This window comes from Saimiri boliviensis, chromosome 14, assembly GCF_048565385.1.
Source record: "Saimiri boliviensis isolate mSaiBol1 chromosome 14, mSaiBol1.pri, whole genome shotgun sequence".
Lineage (NCBI taxonomy): Eukaryota > Metazoa > Chordata > Mammalia > Primates > Cebidae > Saimiri > Saimiri boliviensis.
Window position 1 is genome coordinate 5,243,019 of NC_133462.1, and position 22,622 is coordinate 5,265,640.

General features: G+C 46.2%; 2 protein-coding genes across 2 annotated transcripts; both read left to right on the top strand.

The window, feature by feature from the left end:
• Window positions 1–3,652: 3,652 nt before the first annotated feature.
• LOC101042051 (protein FAM90A27P) lies at window positions 3,653–6,869 on the top strand. Its single transcript, XM_010331973.2, has 4 exons — window positions 3,653–3,772; window positions 4,224–4,423; window positions 4,891–5,002; window positions 5,925–6,869. The coding sequence occupies exons 1-4, from the start codon at window positions 3,653–3,655 to the stop codon at window positions 6,867–6,869; spliced, it is 1,377 nt and encodes a 458-aa protein (XP_010330275.2).
• Window positions 6,870–17,257: 10,388 nt separating this feature from the next.
• On the top strand, window positions 17,258–18,158 carry LOC101033582 (vomeronasal type-1 receptor 4-like). Its single transcript, XM_010331974.2, is given in 2 exon segments — window positions 17,258–17,386; window positions 17,388–18,158. Coding segments are annotated over 2 exon segments (900 nt in total).
• The last annotated feature ends 4,464 nt before the right edge of the window (window positions 18,159–22,622 follow it).

The following is a 22,622-nucleotide window of genomic DNA, read 5'->3' on the forward strand; positions in this document are numbered from 1 at the left end:
ACACCAGGGATGCAGGCTTATGCATGAACATTGTAGACAGGCAGAAAATCGTGTATGTTGTTCAAAATACATAGTTTTACGTTATACTGAAAATTATGGGAAGGGCAAACAGCAAATTATATTATTTGTTTCAGATGAACAGAGGTGTGAAAAAATGAAAGTGCCAAGAACAGAATAACGAAGCCGGGCGCGGTGGCTCACGCCTGTAATCCTAACACTTTGGGAGGCTGAGGTGGGTGGATCACCTGACGTCAGGAGTTGAAGACCAGCCTGGCCGTCATGGTAAAACCCCATCTTTAAAAAAAAACAAAAACAGAATAACTCAACAATGGAGAAAGAGGGAGAGGTAATTAGATTATATGTGATTACACCACAATTAGGTTAGCCAGTGGGAGTGGCTTCAGGGCTCTGGGGTAGTATAAATGCCAGCAGAGAAGGGACCTTTCCCTCAGTGCTCTCTGCTCCCTTCCTCACGGAAGCTCCACTGTGAAGAGTGGATTCTGCCAAAGGTCCACTTACCGGAGGGGCTGCTGGAGAGAAGGAAGACAACGAGTTGGCCTATTACTATTTTGGGTGTTGGTTTATCCCAACAGGAGAAATAGAAGAGAGAAAGCTCTGTACTGGCTTGTTTTAGATGTGGAGGTAAAGATGACTTAATTGCTTGATGGTATATCTTAGGATAGAGCCTGATTCAAAAAAACATTTCAGAAACATTAATGATAGAAAAAATATATATGGCCGGGCGCAGTGGCTCAAGCCTGTAATCCCAGCACTTTGGGAGGCCGAGGCGGGTGGATCACGAGGTCAAGAGATCGAGACCATCCTGGTCAACATAGTGAAACCCCGTCTCTACTAAAAATACAAAAAAACTAGCTGGGCATGGTGGCGCGTGCCTGTAATCCCAGCTACTCAGGAGGCTGAGGCAGGAGAATTGCCTGAGCCCAGGAGGCGGAGGTTGCGGTGAGCCGAGATCGCGCCATTGCACTCCAGCCTGGGTAACAAGAGCGAAGCTCCGTCTCAAAAAAAAAAAAGAAAAAGAAAAAGAAAAAAAATATATAAGACAAAAAGCAAAAGAAGAAAAAAATTTAAAAAATCTTAATGATTATATAAAGGTCAACATTTGCAAGGAATGCTTACCCAGCACCCTGAATTGCATGGGTACTGGATGAGCAGTTTCAGAGACCTGGTGCCTTTGATGGAGCGCTTTTAAATAAGGGATTGCTTCACTTATCTTTTATTCCAGTATACTCACTGACCTTTCCTAGGAGCTGGTAAAAATTCAGGCCCCTGAACCTGTAGCCATAGATTAAGCCAAGCAAGACAGGGTGTGACCGCCCAGTCTATAACGGTGGTGTAAAGAATGTTTTTACTTAAAGATGTAGTTAAAAGGTTTTTTCCCTCAATTTTGGTGATTTGGATTTTGAAGAGGAAAGCACACTTTCTTCTAAGTTTACAAGTGTGTTTGCTCCATTTTCTGTCTTCCACAGGGAAACAGAATCCCTCAGGCAGGACCAGCACTGATGGACCCCAACACGCTCTCCATGGAACAGGGGAAGGCGTTCTTAAAGCGGTGTGGGATCCCACAAAGAGATGTGAGTACGGGAGCCGGGGTCACCGGGGAAGCAGGTGGAATGGGGGAGTCCAAGCCTCAGGCAAGGCTGCAGCAGGCTCCCCACCCATGATCCAGTCATATTCAGGGTTCTGCAGCCTCCATACACGGGCACTGACCCATTAAAATTCATACATAATTCCTCACAAGGACATGAGAAAGGGCCGACCCCCCCACCCCTTGGTTCCCACCTGGGAACAGCAGCACTTCCCAATATGCTGGGCTGTCACTCTTGTTGCCATTTGAAGGTCATCAGCAAACTCCTCATGGGCTGCGGAGTAAAGAAGTGAGATTCCCTTTGCATCCTCATAGCTTAGCTCCCACATGAGTGAGAACATACGGTGTTTGGTTTCCCATTCCTGAGTTACTTCCCTTAGAATAATAGTCTCCAGTCCTATCCAGGTTGCTGCAAAGCCCATTAATTTATTTCTCTTGATGGCTGAGTAGTATTCCATTGTGTATAGATATACACACATGTATATGTACCACAATGTTTTTATCCACCCATTGATTGATGGGCATTTGGGCTGGTTCCATATTTTTGCAATTGCAAATTGTGCTGCTGTAAACATACGTACGCAAGTATCTTTCCTTCTTTCTTTTTCTCTGAGACAAAATCTCGCCCCGTTGCCCAGGCTGGAGGGCAGTGCTACAATCTTGGCTCACTGCAAACTCTGTCTCCCGGGTTCAAGCAATTCTCCTGCCTCAGCCTCCCAAGTAGCTGGGGCTATAGGCATGTGCCACCATGCCCAGCTCATTTTTGTATTTATAGTACAGACGGGGGTTTCACCACGTTGGCCAGGCTGGTCTCAAACTCCTGACCTAGTGATGTACCCACCTCAGCCTCCCAAAGTGCTGGGATTACAGGCGTGAGCCACCGTGCCCAGCAAGTACCTTTTTCATATGACTTCTTAGAAAAAAAAAAAAAAAGAAAAGAAAAAAGAAATGTGAGACTGTCCAGCATGACCTTTAAACCCCTCAGAAAGTCAGGAGTCCGTCCTTTCCCGTGCTGAGGCTTCATCCTGCCCGCAGAACCCAAGCTGCATCTCTGCTCTCCTTTCTCTGCATTAGATTGACTTGATGACAGAGAAATGGGTTGTGCTCGCCTCTGTGGAAGTCCTTCTGCGATTTCCTCTGAAGCCAGGAGAGGATCCAACCGCCCGCTGTGTCTCCAGTACAAGATGCCAGCCTTCCGTGGACCGCCCATCCACAGTTCCACAAAGATGTGGATCCCGAGAGGAGAGGTAAGACAAGTTCTAGGGAATAAGGTGGGGTGGCCTGGGGGACTCCCTACACACAGGGTGGGCTCAAGGTTTCCACCTGAACAGGCCTGGGGGCTTCTGTTCTGTGTGTCCCCCCGCCCCCATGACATGGGCTGTGATGTGCGCGATGCCTGGCCTGAACCTGCACATACAGGTCAGCGTCACAGGCATCCTCAGAGGGCTGGTCCTCGCTAGGCTTTGTGTCTGCCTCCGTGGGAAAAGCGGTGTGTGGTCACAGGGGTCTCATGTGAAATGTCACAAGTGCCCATAAGTTGACTATGAAAGCTTTGCAAAGCTTTGAGCTTCTGGTTGGTTTTCCGAGTGAGAAGCTATTCTATAAAATAGTGGGTTTTCTGGAAATACCTGGAAAACGATCAGTGGTTGTTGGCTGTTCCTCTGTTGGCCTTGATACATACGGTAGAGAGTTTCAGCTCTGAGGCACTGACTGCACATGAACTCAGAGCCCGGGAAACCTTCATTCACGGCTGCAAGTCTCACTTCACCCTCTAAACCTCGAGTGGCCTTTGGTTTATAAAATCTGTGTCCTGTTCTGGGAGTAGGTCAGGGAGAGAATCCCAAAATAACACAGCAGGGACCTGGGTTCAGAGAGGACCAAGTTCCGTGGGTGTGACCCAGTGACCAGTGCGTCCCTGCATCCCTACTTGGGTAGGAGGGACTTTCCTCTGGTGTCTGTGTAATGTTTTGTCATTTTCTTATGACTAGGAAACCCAACAACCAACTAATGAAGAAGACTGATCAAAAACTCAAGGACCTGCCGCAGATGGCAGTTGATTCCATCCGTCCTCAGGCTCAGAGGCCTCCCACGGCCAAGAACCCACAGAAGCAGCAGAGGAAACCCGTGCGGCCCAGGACTCCCCCAGCAGACGAGGAGAAATCCAGGGTCAGTGGGGGTTTGAAAATATGGAAAACCAAGGTGTCTGCATGGATCCGAGGGTGGGCTTGAACGTGGGACCCGTGGTTATGACTCAGGTGTTCCCACTGGTCTCAGGCTGAGCGCTCTGTGCTCTCCTCTGCTGGCAGACTGGCGCATTCTCTGTCCAGTGTCACGTCCAGCCTGGTGTTTGCCACACCCTCAAACACTGGTTCCTTTTCTTCACCCTCATCCTTCCTCCTGGGATCCCTCTGTTAAATGGGCCCTGGGGAGGATCCCTCTGTTAAATGGGCTCTGCAGCTCTGTTGGCTGCCAGGAATTTCCTGGCAGGCAACAGCCCATGGGCATGTCTCTCTCCCAAAATAATCCACCTCCAAAACCCAGGCCTTCTATTAACCTTGGAAGGTGCCTGTGATGGCTGTTGACTGACTCACTGACCGCCATCCCCCTCCACGTGCAGGTGAAATGCAAGAACTGTGGGGCCTTTGGACACTCAGCCAGGAGCACGACCTGCCCCATCAAGAGGTGGAGTGGAGCCCTTGCTCTGCAGCCCCTGGACCCACACAAACAGGAGAAGAGCCTGAAGCCAGCAAAGCCTCAGCTACCCCAGGCTCCAGGCTCCTTTCTGAGGGATGACAGAGAAAAGGAGCAACAGTCTAGGTGAGGATGCTGCAGGGTCAAGGAGGACACGTGATGTCAGAGCCTGAGGAGATGGCGTCTCCCGGCTGTGCGCAGCCTTCTCTAGGCACAGACAGGACAGCCGCCCACGGCGGTGGCTGGGGGCCCCTGCCTCCCAGGGCCCACAGTCCCAGCTCATTCTAGCGCCGAGTCTCTAGAGGGCAGGGCTGTGGGAGACCTGGGGATGATGCCCGTGGCAGGCAGAGCAGCACCAGGGTCTGGGTGAACTTAGAGGGGGCTGGGCCGTGGCAGGAAGGGGGCTTCCTGAAGCGGGGCCGCTTCTCAGATGAGAGACGGGGCCGTCTCGGCAAATTTCACAGAGGTCTGAATGCCTCCCTCACCCAAAGCAAGGGCTGGGACTGCGCTCTCGGGGGACGTTTGGCTCCCAGTCATGGGTGTGGACAGGAGGGTCAGGTGGGTCCAGACAGTGAAGGTGATTTCTTCTGCAGGCCCCAGCAGCAGCTGCAGAGCAAATCTCCCACACAGACACTTTCCAGGACGCCCCGAAAGAAAGCCCAGAAAGCCTGGGAGGAGCCAGAGGAAGCCTGTTGGTACCTGAGGGTGAGTCTCCCCCGACCCCTGCTCTGCTCCTTTTCCGGGTCCCCTGGTTCCTTCACTTCTGTGCCCCTCGTGGGTGGGGATTATGCTGAGACCTAGGCTGCCCTGCAGGAGAACTGCGGTGACTACTTCACACACTCCAGTTTCCAGCTTCTTGATTTGAGCATTGGTTTCTGTGCCTTTATTTGCAGGTTGGCCAGCAGATGCTGCTGGGCACATTTCAGTGCCTGTGTGGAGTGATGGATCAGGTGCCTTAGGGCTATGGTTGCAGAGAAGGCATCTCCTTCACTTTGATACATGTTCTTTTTGTTTGTTTGTTTGTTTTTTAAGATGGGGTTTCACCATGATGGCCAGGCTGGTCTTGAACTCCTGGCCTCAAGTGATCCGCCCACCTCGGCCTCCCAAAGTGCTAGGATTACAGGCATGAGCCACCATGCCCGGCCTATACATGTTCTTATATCTGCTTTCAAAAGGAGCTCTGCCATTTCCAGTCTCCACGTTGTGTGGGGAATTGATAGTCCCTTGATATCAACAACAGACAACATACAGACAGTTATAGTTTTCAAATCCCATGGTCACAGCAAGCTTAATGGTGGGCTTCCTTTCCCCCACAGGATTCCTGAAGGGAGAATTCTGCACATACTCAGTGAGCACGTGTACATCCTTTTCTGTGACGTTTAATTTCATCTGTCCTGTCTCCTTAGGTAGCGTCTTCCCTGTATTTCTTCCAGACCTAGAAGCAATCCCAATGCATGTTATTCTCCTCTGTTTCTGTTATCAGCCCATCCATTTTCCTCTGTCCTAGGTGGCTTCTGGTTTTCACACAGTTTCTGCCGGGATGTGGCTGCACACGTGAGCTCCCTGTTTCATGGGGTTTGGTGATTCTCCTGCTGAACTGTCTCATGTGGGGTGCTTTCTCCTGCAGCACCCTACCATGCCACTGCCGGTGCACATCGCCAAGAAGAGACGTGTCCAGAGTCCTGGGCCCACGGGTCCACCGCCTCCCGTCAAGACACCCGGGACGAGATTACTCTGCCCTTCCAGTCACAGCAAACAACCAGAATTGAGCAGCTGTGGACCCACCAAAGGACATGGCGGGGATATTACTGCCTTCCAGCTCCCTGCTCTGAAGAGCTCCCACCAGGTCTCCACTCTCAGCGCCAGGCCACCAGCCAACAGGCCTGAAGTGTCCTCCCACCATGATCTCCAGCCTGCCATGAAGGCGTTTGCCCTGGATCCTGACCTTAAATCCCAGGCAGAAGTCAGGCCCGATGCAAATGCAAAACCCAGACCACAGCAGGTCAGAAAAGAGTGTGGCCAAGAATCCAGAACCCAGGTAGCAGGCAAGAAGGGTGTCCGGGCCCCCATCCAGACTTCCCAGAACCCCGCAAAGAAAGCAAGCTCCTTCCCGACCCCGGCATCGAGAACTCAGCTCCCTGATGTGGGCACTGTGCAGCCTCCCCAGCGTCCCCCCATGGCAACTGGACTTGGACCCAAACAGGCACCCAAGGCCACCACAAAGACAGCAGCCATTAAGACAGAAACTGCGCCCCCCAGAGTCCACCTCCAGTCCCCCGAAGCCAGCTCACCTTTCCTGGGCCCAGCCCAGGGCTGCCCCGTCCTCCAGCCTGGACCTCCCATTCCTGTTCCAGGGAGGCCTGGCAGTGTCACCTTCATGAGAGAGGGCCAGGGACAGGAGAGGTCCAGGCTCGGAACACCCCCCACATCCCGTCCTCCTCAGGACTGGACTTCTGGTCAGAGCCCTCACTTCTCAAGGGAGCCTGAGGGGCGGGCTCCCCCGGTCTCGAGGAGTGTCCTCTATGAGGACCTTCAGGTCAGTTCCTCCTCTGAGGACAGTGACAGTGACTGACACCTCCAAGACAGGAAGACCTGGCCTCAAGCCCGTGTGACTTGGGAGTGGCTGAAAGGCTGAGAAGGGAAGAGGCAGGAGACAGCCCTGTGTGGGGTCACTGCTGCAGTGCCGGGGCAAATGCAGACCCCAGATACTATTGGGGATCAATGAACCCTGCCTACTTACATTATGTACATTTTCTTGTATTTAATATGGGGCTTATGAAAGTGTTCTATAAATTACTTTTTCAGTTACATATCATTATATGAGAAACTGGGTCAACATAAGAAAACAGTATTCCAAGTTAGCTGGGAATGGGGGTGCACACCTGGAATCCCAGCTACTCTGGAGGCTGAGGCAAGGGAATCACTGGAACCTGGAGGCGGAGATTGCAGTGAGCTGAGATCGCTCCACTGCACTCCAGCCTGGAGACAGAGTGAAACTGTTTCAATAATAATAAAAATGAAAGAAAACAGTAATTCACCACTAGTATCAATAGAAACCTTTGAAATTCATCTGAGGGAGGGAGCCAACCCCTGAATTTTGAGTCCTTCAATGGTTATGTAAAAGGTCAATATCTCCTGAATCTAAAATTTGTTATTGTTAAGGAGAGCTACAGTGAGAAACTCTTAGCCTTGGAAAAATAAGGATCTTTTTTTTCTTGGAGGATATTTTTTTTTTTTAATTTTAAGACAGGGTCTTACCCTGTCACCCAGGCTGGAGTGCAGTGGCACAATCCTGGCTCACTGCAAACTCCTGGGTTCAAGCAATTCTCCTGCCTCAGCCTCCTGAGTAGCTGGGATTACAGAAGTGTGCCACCACACCTGGCTAATTTTGTATTTTTAGTAGAGACGGGGGTTTTGACATGTTGGCCAGGCTGGTGTCGAACTCTGACTTCCAGTGATCTGCCCACCTCAGCCTCCCAAAGTGCTGGGATTACAGGTGCGAGCCCACCGTGCCCAGACGATTGTGTTTTTTAATCAGTGAATTCAAACATTTAAGAAACCGTGCTTTGTACCTTATGCATTTTTCCTGGATATCCAAAAAGGGAAATACTCCATTTATTTTATGAAACTATGAAGGCACTGGTTTCCATTGTGATAGAAAGGGTGTCTCGTATAGCACATGTATAAAGTTGAGTTACCAGTATTCTCAATGTTGGAATTATTCAGCAGATTCCATAAGTCATGCAAAGCATGTACTGAACGGCACATGATAAGTTATATCTTACTATTATTATCATACCTCAAGTCAATATAGACTAAATTCAAGTTTGTAAATGAATTTCACTTATAACAATGTATCCTAGCCCTGGAATTTTTCTTATTAAAAGTAAAATTCTTTAATTTATTTCCATGTTAATACAATTCTTTGAACTATGACACATCTTACTGGTGTTTTGAGTTTTCCTTTCCACCTCAGGCCAATTTCCTTACATTTCAATCACCGTGTTTCATTTCCTTGAGCAAAGAGGACCGGGTGTCTAGAGTGTCACCCACAGACCTGTAGCTTCTAAGAAACACACTTGCACACGCATGTTTACAGCAGCACAATTCACAATTGCAAAAATATGGAATCAGCCCAAATGCCCATTAATCAACACCTGGATAAAGGCACTGTGATGTGATTGATACATACATATATATATATATATATATATATATATATATATATATAGACACACACAGAGAGAATGGAATATATATATACACACATACGCAATGGAGATATATATGTGTGTGTATATATGTGTACACACACACATACACATACACACACACACACTCACACACACACACATAATGGAATCCTACTCAGCCATAAAAAGAAATAAATTAATGGGCTTTGCAACAACCTGGATGTGATTGGAGACTATTATTCTAAGGGAAGTAACTCAGGAATGGGAAACCAAACACCGTATGTTCTCACTCATGTGGGAGCTAAGCTATGAGGATGCAAAGGGAATCTCACTTCTTTACTCCGCAGCCCATGAGGAGTTTGCTGATGACCTTCAAATGGCACCAAGAGTGACAGCCCAGCTTATTGGGAAGTGCTGCTGTTCCCAGGTGGGAACCAAGGGGTTGGGGGGGTCGGCCCTTTCCCATGTCCTTGTGAGGAATTACATATCGATTTTAATGGGTCAGTGCCCGTGTATGGAGGCTGCAGAACCCTGAATATGACTGGGTCATGGGTAGGGAGCCTGCTGCCGCCTTGCCTGAGGCTTGGACTCCCCCATTCCACCTGCTTCCCTGGTGACCCCGGCTCCCGTACTCACATCTCTTTGTGGGATCCCACACTGCTTTAAGAACGCCTTCCCCTGTTCCGTGGAGAGCGTGTTGGGGTCCATCCGTGCTGGTCCTGCCTGAGGGATTCTTTTTTTTTTTTTTTTTTTTTTTTTTTTTGAGACGGAGTTTCGCTCTTGTTACCCAGGCTGGAGTGCAATGGCGCGATCTCGGCTCACCGCAACCTCCGCCTCCTGGGTTCAGGCAATTCTCCTGCCTCAGCCTCCTGAGTAGCTGGGATTACAGGCACGTGCCACCATGCCCAGCTAATTTTTTTGTATTTTTAGTAGATACGGGGTTTCACCATGTTGACCAGGTTGGTCTCGATCTCTCGACCTCGTGATCCACCCGCCTCGGCCTCCCAAAGTGCTGGGATTACAGGTGTGAGCCACCGCGCCCGGCTCTGCCTGAGGGATTCTATTTCCCTGTGGAGGATAGAAAATGGAGCAAACACACTTGAAAAATTAGAAGAAAGTGTGCTTTCCTCTTCAAAATCCAAATCATCAAAATTGAGAGGTGAAGAAACATTTTTAACTACATATTTAAATAGAACCATTCTTTACACCACCGTTATGGATTGGGCGCTCACAGCCTTAATCTGTGGATAGAGGCTCAGGACCCTGAATTTTTACCAGCTCCTAGCAAAGTTTAATGAGTATACTGGAATCAAAGATGGGTGAAGAAATCTCTTATTTAACAGCTGGCCAGGTGCAGTGGCTCATGCCTGTAATCCCAGCACTTTGAGAGGCCAAGGCAGGTGGATCACGAGGTCAGTGGTTCAAGACCAGCCTGGCCAACATGGTGAAACCCCATCTCTCCTAAAAATACAAAAAATTAGCAGGGTGTGGTGGCATCTGCCTGTAGTCCCCGCTGCGCTATAGTCCAAGATACTCAGGAGGCTGAGGCAGGTGAATTGCTTGAACCCGGGAGGCGGAGGTTGCAGTGAGCTGAGATCCCCTCAAGGCATTCCTGCCTGGACAACAAGAGCAAAACTCCGTCTCTAAATAAATAAATACATAAAAATAAAAGCTTGTTTGTTGAAGGCACCAGGTCTCCATAACTGCTCATCCAGCACTCACACAATTCAGGGTGATGGGTAAGCTTTACTTGCAAATGTTGACCCCTTTTTTTTTCTTTTTTAAGATGGGGTTTCATCATGTTGGTCAGGCTGGTCTTGAACTCCCGGCCTCAGTTGATCCGCCCACCTTGGCCTCCAAAGTGCTTGGATTACAGGCATGAGCCAGTATGCACAGCCTGCAAATGTTGTCCTTTACATAATCATTAAGATTTTGTTTTTAATTTTTTTGAGTTTTGTTTTTCTTCTTTTGTCTTTTTTTAATACATGTTTTTGATCATTAATATTTCTGAAATGGTTTTTGAATCAGGTTCTGTCCTAAGAAATACTATTAAGCAATTAAGTCATCTTTACCTCCACATCTAAAACAAGCCAGTACAGAGCTTTCTCTCTTCTATTTCTCCTGTTGGGATAAACCAACACCCAGAATAGTAATAGACCAATCTGTTTCTTCCTTCTCTCCAGCAGCCACTCAGGTAAGTGGACCTTTGGCAGACTCCACTCTTCACAGTGGAGCTTCCGTGAGGAAGGGAGCAGAGAGCACTGAGGGAAAGGTCCCTTCTCTGCTGGCATTTGTGCTACCCAAGAGCTCTGAAGCCACTCTCCCTGGCTAACCCAATCATGGTGTAATCACGTATAAGCTAATTACCTCTCCCCCTTTCTCCAATTGTTAGTTACTCTGTTCCTAGCACTTTCATTTTTTCACACCTGCATTCATCTGAAACAAATAATATAATTTACTGTTTTCCCTTCCCATAATTTTTAGTATGACCTAGAACTATGTATTTTGAACAACATACACGATTTTCTACCTGCCTACAATGTTCATACATAAGCCTGCATCCCTGGTGTCTCATTCCCCATATCTCAAGGGGATGGGCAGCCCAGTCTCCCCATGGCAGGGAGCTCAGTGGAAACCAGGACCGGAGATTCTGGCCTTTGTGGGGCCAAGGGTAAGTGAGGCCTAAGAACAGCCTGGCTCACTGCAAGTCCAGGAATGGACTAGAGTGTGCGGCGTGGCTAAGGGGGATGGGTCACCCAAACTCTTTATATATGCAAGGAATAAAAGCCCACCTCGGATGGGGAGAGCTGCAAGAAGCCAACTGTCAATTCCAGGGACAGCGTCCGGGAGAGTCAGTGGGTCTTGCCTTTAATCCCTGATGGGAACAGAAAGGCAAGCAGGCCTCCAGGGTGTGGACAGGGGCTCAGCCCCTCACCGGGATTCTGAGACCCGAGTTCTGGGCAGCACTTGGGGATGGAGGATGGAGTGTAGACTCGCCTCTCTGCAGAGACGAGATGGCAGTTGATACAGTTTGGATGCGTGTCCCCGCCCACATCTCCTGTTGAAATGTCATCCCCAGTGTTTGACCTGGGGCCTGGTGGGAGGTGATTGGATCGTGGGGGTGGTTTTCTCATGAATTGTTTAGAATGCTCCCCCATGGTTGTGTCCTTTCCAGAGTGAGTGAGAGCTCTTAAGATCTGGGCATTTAAAAGTGTGTGGCACCTGCCTCCTCACTCGCTTTTGCCACGTGAAATGCCGAATCCTTCTTTGCCTTCCACCAAGAGTAAAAGCTCCCTGAGGGCTCCGCAGAAGCAAAAGCTGCCATGCTTCCTGTGCAGCTCGCTGAACCGTGAGCCAATTGATCCTCTTGTCTTTATATTTGACCCAGCCTCAGGTATTTCTTTATAGCAATGCAAGAACAGCCTGATACCAGAGTGTTCCCAAGAATTCTCACAGAGAGATATCAGGGTGTGGGGTCCATCTGTCCTATTCAGGTGGGTTTCTCACCCACAGTCTTCCTAAACCTCACCTATGACAAAGAATAGTCGCCCTTTCTGCATTTCAAGGTCCTTCTGCCTGTGGGTGCAGTGGTGGCGTGGAGAAGAGAATACTGAGATCAAAATGTATATTTTCAAAACTCACATGGGATTTCTCAAGATAATCTCATCTGCGGAAGAAACTTGGAGAATGAAGAGGAAGAAAAGAAGGATTAGGAGACGGGAATGACGTATTCTCAGGTTCACGTCCTGCCACGTCCTGTGGGTCAGTTGCTTGTTCTCTGTTTCTCTGAAAGCACCATGTTTTTGTTTGGTTTTGCCGTCAAGAAGAAATTGGCTTCCTTTCAAAACATCCAAAAGCTGTTATTGCACACAAAGCTTTAGGAGGTCGAGTCACCACTGTCGTGAAGTGGAACTGCTGAATGTGTTTCCTGAAACATTTTTATTTGCATTAATATTTTACCTCCCCCACATTTATATTAAAAATCCATGTACAATGATTCAGTTAGGCAGGAGGACTCATTTTTTTGAGATATGGTAGAGCAGCGTGGCTATGGTTAAAAATAAGGAATATTATTAACATGCAAAACTGGAAAGGGTGGATTTCAATTGTCCTCACCAAGAAAGTGTTAAGTAGGTCAGTAATCGATATGTTAGTATGATCAGCTTTAAATTTCCACAGCATACACATATATCAAATTAGCACAATACACCCCATAAATATATACAATTATTATTTATTCATTAAATTTACTTTTTAAAATTCACACATAAGTGAAAATGGAAAAGCACCAATAGCTGATTTCTGCACCGAATTCTTTCACCCCTAATCATACACTACCTGCTGTTTTCTCTTTTTTCTTTTTTTAAATTTTTTTAAAAAGAAATTTTTTTAATTTAAATTTAAATTTCTTTTAAAATTTTTTCTCTTTTTTCTTTTTTTTTTTTATTTTTAACAGCTTCTTTTTTTTAATTTCTTTATTACACCATCTACTGTGTGACCCTATGCCAAAATAAAATGTCGTGTTTAGCTCTATCAATTATGGGAAAGAGTATCATTTTTTACACGAAGATGTTTCCAATTACAGTGGATTTTTTTACTGCAAATATTTAATAGATTCAAATAGGTTCCTAAGGTGTCTATTACTTACAAGTTTATTTAATTTCCTTTTAATTGACAAATAGCCCTTGTGCATACTCACGGGGCACGTGGAGACCAAAGTATAGGTTTAATGGGTAGTGATTAGGTTAGGTTATTAGCATGTCCATTATTCATGCCTGGGTGTCGGGGACACTCACTCTCCTCCCTCTAGCTACTGGAAACCCTACCTCATTGTTAATGATAGACATCCTGCAGTGTCATGGGGCACAACACGGTGGGTTCCTACTGCGCGCTCTCCAGCCTGGGCCAGCTGGTGGCATCTCCTGGCAGGGCTGAGCCACGTGGGCGTGGACTGCACAGGGTCCGAGACTTCAAAAGCCCCACCCAGATCCTCCTGCACTTACCCTCTGCAGAGCATCGACACACCTGCTCTGGAAGCGCAGGTCTGCTTAGCCGTCCTGAGCAATCTTTTGCACCTGGAGCTGGAAGGGAAGTTTGCCAATGAGGAAGTCAGTGGGTTGTCTTCTGCTTGGGCTGGAACTCCCAGAGCTGGAGGCCGTGCAGCCACGGCTGCGAACTCTACACCAGCACGTTTTTAGAACTGGAAGACCAAACTCTGATGTTGATGTGTGAGTTTTCAAAAACTGCTTAAAAACTTTATTCCAGGTGGTGGGCTCACTCGAAAAGCAAAGATAGGGGGCCCGGCGCAGTGGCTCACGCCTGTAATCCCAGCACTTTGGAAAGCCGAGGCGGGCGGAGCATCTGAGGTCAGAAGTTCGAGACCATCCTGGCCAATATGAAAAAACCCGGTCTCCACTAAAAAAAAAAAAAATCAGCTGGGCTTGGTGGTGGGCCTGTATTCCCAGCTACTCGGAGAACTCAGGAGGGGGAGGTTCCGATGAGCAGACATCGCACCATTGGTCTCCAGCCTGGGCAACAAGAATGAAAATGACATTCAATAGGAGATGTGGGCGGGGACACATCCAAACTGTATCAAATGCCATCTCGTCTCTGCAGAGAGGCGAGTGTACAATCCACCCTCCATCTCCAAGTGCTTCACAGATCTCGGGTTTCACCATGATGGCCAGGCTTGTCTTGAACTCCTGACCTCAGGTGATCCACCCACCCCGGCCTCCCAAATTGCTAGGATTACAGGCATGAGCCACCGTGCCTGGCTATATTATTTGTTTCGGACGCACACAGGTGTGATCAAATGAAAGCGCTAGGAACAGAATAACTAACAGATCGAGAAAGAGGGAGAGCTAATTAGATTATATGTGATTACACCACAATTCGGTTAGCCAAGGGAAGAGGCTTTGGAGCTCTGGGGTAGTATAAATGCCAACAGAAGGGACCTTCCAGCTCCTCTCATACCCTGCGCTCATTTTCCTCCCAGGCACACGACATACACACGGTTCCTTCCACCATTCCCACCCCATCCCCACCTTGGGTCACTGACTACTCCCAGGACCTGTGCACTCCACCTGCTACCTCCGTTCCCCTCATTTTCTTCAATCTTCCTTAGACATTAAGCCTCCTGTGCCTTGAACCCGCCTGCTGTTTACTCAACTTCCCTCATTATCTCTATATTCCCGTTATCTCCCTTTGTTCTATGAGCCTGGCCCCCCTTGTCCCCACAGCATCTAGTATCCCCCACACGCTTAGCTCCTTGCTCGCTTTTCCCCTAGGCACCCTTAAAACCTGCAGCATAGCCGGGCACGGTGGCTCAAGCCTGTAATCCCAGCACTTTGGGAGGCCGAGGCGGGTGGATCACGAGGTCAAGAGATCGAGACCATCCTTGGTCAACATGGTGCAACCTCGTCTCTACTAAAAATACAAAACATTAGCTGGGCATGGTGGCGCGTGCCTGTAATCCCAGCTACTCAGGAGGCTGAGGCAGGAGAATTGCCTGAACCCAGGAGGCGGAGGTTGCAGTGAGCCGAGATCGCGCCATTGCACTCCAGCCTGGGCAACAAGAGCGAAACTCCGTCTCAAAAAAAAAAAAAAAAAAAAAAGGAAGGAAGAAATTGTTCTAGATTGAAAACTGGTCTAGTTCCCAAATCACAGAGAAAAGAGGAATAGTTGGAGCTACCAAAGAGAAATGGGGGTCCCAGCCCCGCGCCAATCCCTGGGGCTCCTGATGTAATTTAGCATAATCCACACTGACCCGCATTGTCGGTGTTTCACCCATTAACGGCGAAACCTGACTACATTCTTAAGGACTAACGTTCTGAAATCAATCGATTGTGATGGTGAAACCCGGCTGCATTCTTAAGGATTGTGGTGCTAAAATTAATCTGCTGTTCCGCCTGCCCAACAGGAATCACAGGGTAAAATTTCAGGATTGCTAAGCATGTGGCTATAATATCACCATGCTTGTAATGAATCGACTAATTCTACAGGAATCATGTAATTCCTTACAGAAACAGCGTAGCTAAACGGTAGTCGCTAGAACAAAAATGTTTTCTCTAATTCTGAAAGTGCAGAGCTTCCTGGGAGCAGTAATTGTTTCTCGACTGAAGACTACCATAGTCTGTGGATGATGGTGAGCCTGTTTTTCCTCCTGATGTTAGGCAGGTAGCATTTAAGGAAAAGGTAACTTTGTAATAACAAGCTAAAGAGAGAAGCTAGCAGGCTCAAATATGTCCTCTGATATGGTCTCTGCTTAAGATGTATAAAGGGGAATTAAATAATGTTTGATGGAGACACAGTCAATCTTCCTGAACAGGAAGACAAGAATTGATAAAATATCAATGCTGTACAAACTTAACGATATTCAAATAAAACTCCAAAGGAATCTTTAAAAAAAATAGATTCTAAATCACCCAAACTCTATAATTACCATTTATAAAGTATATAATATACAACCATTAGAGTTTCCAATTTTCGTATTTGTCACATTTTAATTTAGTTACACAAATATTGTCTTAAGGATAATTCCTTTAACTCAGTTATTAATAGATCAAAATAGGTCGTGTAACATTTGTAAGAATTTGGTTATTACCTTACGCTATTTTATCCCACATTGGTGTTTCACGTCCTATTGTTTTGGACAAGACGTGATTGTGATAGGTGCCTTTATGCCTTTGTCCCTGGCACAAAAGCAAATGCTGACAACGTTTTTTTTTTTTTTTTTTTTTTTTTTTTTTTTTTTTTTTTTTGCTGTTTCCATTCTAATATTGATCAATTCTTGCAGTCATTAAATCCAACTTGTCATGGCACAGGTTTCTATAGTATTAAACTGTAATCCATGCATCTACATTTTCTAAGATCTTTAAACCTTTATTTATTTGGACAGTGACAAATAGAATACATTTTTACACATCGTGTAAAATCATAACAACATAATTATACAGTAACCTACTACCAGACTAAAATAAAATGACAAGGAATAAAAACAAAAATGTGTGTGTGTGTGTGTGTGTGTGTGTGTGTGTGTGTTATTCAAAGAACACAGCTGTCTAACTTCGTTAGTAAACTATGGTAGCCAAACGTACTGTCTTTCCCCCCCAAATCAAAACAAACAAACAAAAACTTCTTTTATTTACAATGAAAGTAATAGTCATGCCTGCCTCATAGATTTGTGGAAAAAGAAGTTACCACATGTATGATCTGCACAGCACTGATGCCCACGTTGTACGCGCTCCTTAAAGGTTACGCATTCAATTCTCAAAAGCCTCTTAATACAAGGGCAACTTTAAATATTGCTAAGGGGCCGGGCGCGGTGGCTCAAGCCTGTAATCCCAGCACTTTGGGAGGCCGAGGCGGGTGGATCATGAGGTCGAGAGATCGAGACCATCCTGGTCAACATGGTGAAACCCCGTCTCTACTAAAAATACAAAAAAATTAGCTGGGCATGGTGGCTCGTGCCTGTAATCCCAGCTACTCAGGAGGCTGAGGCAGGAGAATTGTCTGAACCCGGGAGGCGGAGGTTGCGGTGAGCCGAGATCGCGCCATTGCACTCCAGCCTGGGTAACGAGAGCGAAACTCCGTCTCAAAAAAATATATATATATAAATAAATAAATAAATAAATATTGCTAAGGGCAGAGCAATGGGTGGTGGAGAACGCCGGGTTCCAGGTGACATGATAAATGCAGCTCATGTCTCTTTCTCCATGCAGGACCTTCCGGCTCTGAAGACATGCATCAGTGACTAGGGATGGGCAGAATGGCCTCCGGGAACGTGGCATCGGGAATGATCTTCCTACCACAGACTGTGGTTGGAGTCCTGGGGAACTTGTCTCTCCTCCGTTCTCTCTCTGTTTACTGCACTGGGGGCAGGTTAAGGTCCACAGATGGTGATTGTTCAGCACCTGATTGTAGCCAACATCTTATCTCTCTGTAAAGGAGTCCCCCAGACAATGGCAGCTTTTGGGTTGAGATATTTTCTCAATGCTGTTGGGTGCAAACTTGTTTTCTATCTCTATGGAGTGGACAGGGGCGTGTCCATTGGCCCCACCTGCCTCTTGAGTGTCTTCCAGGTGATCACGATCAGCCCCAGGAAACCCAGGTGGGCAAAACTTAAAGAGAAAGCCCCCAGGCATGTTGGCTTTTCTGTTCTCCTGTGCTGGCTCCTGTACGTGTTGGTAAACGTCATCTTTCCCATTTACGTGACTGCCAAATGGAACTACACGAACATCAGAGGGAGCAAGGATTTGGGATACTGTTCTGGGAGAGGTCACGACAAAAGCACAGACACACTGCATGTGATGTTGTTATTCCCTGATGTGTTGTGTCTGGGGCTCATGCTCTGGGCCAGCAGCTCTGTGGTTTGCATCCTGCGCAGACACAAGCAGCGGGTCCAGCACATTCGCAGGACCGATCTCTCCCCCAGAGCCTCCCCTGAGACTAGAGCCACACAGAGCATCCTCTTCCTCATGAGCAACTTTGTGTCTTCTTACACTCTCTCCTGCCTTGTCCAAATTTGTATCACTCTTTCTGAAAACCCCGGCCGTTTACTGGTGGACACTGCAGGCTTCCTGAATCTCTGTTTCCCAACTCTCAGTCCCTTTGTTATCATGAGCTGTGACCCCAATGTATACAGGCTTTGCTTTGCCTGGAAAAGATGACAGGATTCCCTGAACTCATTATAAACATGTACCTTGTGCATACGGTTCAACTGATGATTTACTCTTCCCTATAGTAATGTACACATCGTGATGAAACTGTCACAATGATAAGAAGGTGGTGAATGACACAGGGTGAACTTCCATCCCAGTGATGAATAATAGCTAATAAGAACAATGGTCAATGAAATATGATGAAATTAATATGTCAATATTCATACTATCAAATTTTTATTAAGGCCTGCAGTACAGTCATTAGAGGTCTATGCAATTAAAATTAGGTCTTGAATCAATCTGAAAATTATGGGGATCACTTTGAGTATGCAACCTTCAATATGATATCATAATTCTATGCAGAAATTAAATAACTGTGGGATTGTTGAAAAAGTTACGTGGGCAAGTGGCAACGTGTGATATGACCATTCAAGACAGTGAAGAAAAAAGTGTTCTCCTGTAGTGATGATGTAATGTGGAGATAAGGTTTCGGTTAATTCCAGAATTTGGGGCCGAGTTATAAAATCTGTACGTTATGCTGGGCGCGGTGGCTCATGCCTGCAATCCCAGCACTTTGGGAGGCCGAGGCGGGTGGATCACGAGGTCGAGAGATCGAGACCATCCTGGTCAACATGGTGAAACCCCGTCTCTACTAAAAATACAAAAAATTAGCTGGGTGTGGTGGCGCATGCCTGTAATCCCAGCTACTCAGGAGGCTGAGGCAGGAGAATTGCCTGAACCCAGGAGGCGGAGGTTGCAGTGAGCCGAGATCGCGCCATTGCACTCCAGCCTGGGTAACAAGAGCGAAACTCCGTCTCAGAAAAAAAAAAAAAAAAGAAACCATGGATGAATGAGGAGAATAAAGAGGGAGTGGCTTTGGGTTTTTGCCCAACAAAAGATCTCAGCTTGGGGATGGGGTAACGCAAATATATGGCAGATAAATATTAGTTACTGCAGGTGTTGCCTAGTAACCAGGAAATGTATGATCCCCTGTGTCGATTTTTATCCCACAAAGTGAATTTTCAAAGGCAAAAAATAAAAATGTGTTTTCTCAAGGCACCTCTAAATTCTCCTTGTCCAATGTGAGTTACAAAGACGGATAGAGAAATGGCTTCAAGTTCTGTCCTTTGTCCCATACCTGTGAAGATAAGCTATCAATTTACATTGCCTAGGTGAAATTCAACAGAACTGTTTTAGGGTACAGATTTTCAGGCCCAGAAGGAATTACCTCGTGGGCAAATTGTGAGGGGGGTGCTATGTTGCACTGTTTTTTTTTTTTTTTTTTTTTTTTGGAATGGATTCTCACTCTGTCACCAGGCTGGAGTGCCGTGGCACGATCTTGGCTCAAAAAATAAAAATGTGTTTTCTCAAGGCACCTCTAAATTCTCCTTGTCCAATGTGAGTTACAAAGACGGATAGAGAAATGGCTTCAAGTTCTGTCCTTTGTCCCATACCTGTGAAGATAAGCTATCAATTTACATTGCCTAGGTGAAATTCAACAGAACTATTTTAGGGTACAGATTTTCGGGCCCAGAAGGAATTACCTCGTGGGCAAATTGTGAGGGGGGTGCTATGTTGCACTGTTTTTTTTTTTTTTTTTTTTGGAATGGATTCTCACTCTGTCACCAGGCTGGAGTGCCGTGGCACGATCTTGGCTCACTGCAACCTCCACCTCCCAAGTTCAAACAGTTCTGCCACAGCATCCCAAGTAGCTGGGACTGCAGGCACGTGCCATCACGCCCAGCTAAATTTTTTTTGTATTTTTAGTAGAGATGGAGTTTTATCATGTTGACCAGGATGATCTCAGTCTCCCGACCTTGTGATCTGCCCACCTTGGCCTCCCAAAGTGCTAGGATTACAGGTGTGAGCCAGCGCACCCAGCCTATGTAGCGCTTTAAAAAAAATCTTGGTAGCTGTCTTATTTAGGGAAAATTGGGAGGCAGATTTACATGATGCAGTTCCCAGCTCGACTTTTCCCTTTGGCTTAGTGAGTTGACCATCAGAAACTGTAGTATAAGACAAGATTTTTTTTTTTTTTTTAATTTTACTTTAAGTTCTGGGATACATGTGCAGTACACGCAAGTTTGTTACATAGTTATACCTGTGCTATGGTAGTTTGCTGCAACTATCAACCTGTCACACGGGTTTTAAAGCCCACATGCATTAGGTGTTTGTCCTAATGCTCTTCCTTCCCTTGCCCCCTGCCCCGACAGGCCTCAGCGTGTGATGCTCCTCTCCCTGTGTCCATGTGTTCTCACTGTTCAACTCCCACTTACGAGTGAGAGCATGCAGTGTTTGTTTTTTTGTTGTTGCTGTTCCTGTGTTGCTTTGCTGAGAATGATGGCTTCCACCTTCATTTTCCTGCAAAAGACATGAACTCATTCTTTTTATGGCTGCATAGTATTCCATGGTGTATATGTGCAACATTTTCTTTATCCAGTCTATCGTTGATGGACATTTGGGTTGGTTCCAAGTCTTTGCTATTGTCAACAGTGCTGTAATAAACATACATGTACATGCATCTTTACAGTAGAGTGATTTATAATCCACTGGGTACATACCCAGTAATGGAATTGCTGGGTCAAATGGTATTTCTGGTTCTAAATCCTTGAGGAATCACCACACTGTTTTCCACAATGGTTGAACTAATTTACATGCCTGCCAATAGTGTAAAAGCATTCTTATGTCTCCATATCCTCACCAGCACGTGTTGTTTCAAGAAGATTGTAGTTATAAGCCACTCAGTTTTGGGGTCCTTTTTTTACGTAGAAAGATATAAGTACTACAGCCTATGAGCCATCAATGTCACTTTTCGAGACATCCAGAGGACAAACACCTGTTCAAAATTCAAGAAGTACTCTGATAGATTTGTACCTTCTAGCTAACATATAAAAATAAAACAGGGGCTGGGCGCAGTGGCTCACGTCTATAATCCCAGCACTTTGGGAGACCAAGGTGGGCAGATTGCTTGAGATCAGGAGTTCATGACCAGCCAGGTCAATATGAGGAAACCACACCGCTACTAAAAATACAAAAAATAGCCGGGCATTGTGGCACATGCCTGTAATCCCAGCTACTTGAGAGGCTGAGGCAGGAGAATCGCTTGAATCCAGGAGGCAGAGGTTGCAGTGAACCGAGCTCGTGCCACTACACTCCAGCCTGGATGACAGAGCAAGACTCCATCTCAAAAAATAAATAAGTAAATAAGTAAATAAAACATTGAAAGTCTAAAATGAGGAAGCTATTAAATAAACTCTAGTACATTCACATTCTTTAATATTAGAAAATATCCCCAGAAAGTACTTGTGATTAAGAAAATCAATTGGTGGTATTTATGTAAAATATTAGTACAGAATTAACACTGTCTGTTAATGGTGAGTGCAATGGCAAGATCTGGGGAGGGTTAATTCTGTACTGTCTGTTACTATACATACTGTCCTCCACCTTAAATATGTATTAAATGGTCTGGAAAGATACAGCTCAAATTAATGAAGGGATATGTTGATTAAAAACCAGCATGAAACAAGGAATAATTAATGGGAACGTATTACCATCGACATTCCTTATTTTACAAAATTCTTCCCAATATGAGTTATTAAGCAGAGTTAAAATTTAAAAGTTTTCAAGTTTAGGAACACATTTCTTTACACTTTTAACCGTGGCCATCTCAATTATTTACTAGAATGGGTGTGTCAGTGTAGGGCATGTTGGGAGCCAGATGTAAGGCTGAGTGCCCCACAGGGTCGTGGGGTGAGCCTTATGCTGTGGTGAGGTGCAGGATCTGAGAAATAAAGAGACAAGACACAGAAGTACAAGAAAAATGCAGCTGGGCTCGGGGGCCCATGCCACCTGTGAGCGGAGTCAGGCGAGGCTGGCAAGGCCCCGAATGTCCAGAAGCGTGAGTATTTATTGTGTATAGGTTAGGGGGCAGGGCAGTGAGTGAAATCATCTTTAAGGATAGTGATAGGGTCGTGAGCAATAAAACATAGGGTGCACCCCCATTAGGTCACCTAGGCCAGCAGGTGGACGCTGGGCCATGGATTCTTGTCCTGGTATAACCGTTTTTCCCTTAATCATGCTCTGCACTGTGTCTGCTGTAGGCATTCCTCCGATTGTGAACTAAGATATAATTATAGGTATATATGTAGGGAAATATTCTTTAGGCACTCATACTATCAACTATTATATGATTACATAGAGAGGATTATATAAAGGGAGTCTTCAAGTCCTGTTTCTATAAACTAATATATGATTATGTAAAGGATTATAGAAAAGGAAATAGCTGAGTAGTAACACTATAAAGTGAGATATTCCTCAAGCCCTAACTATGACAGGGTTCTGATTAGCTCTCATTCCTCGGTGCCTATATGGGAGGTTACCCACATGTCAGGAAAAGGAAAACTTTCATTTTCTACTTCTGAATTTTTTTCTTCATCCCCAACATTGCGTCTTTAGAAAATTACACATCCAGAA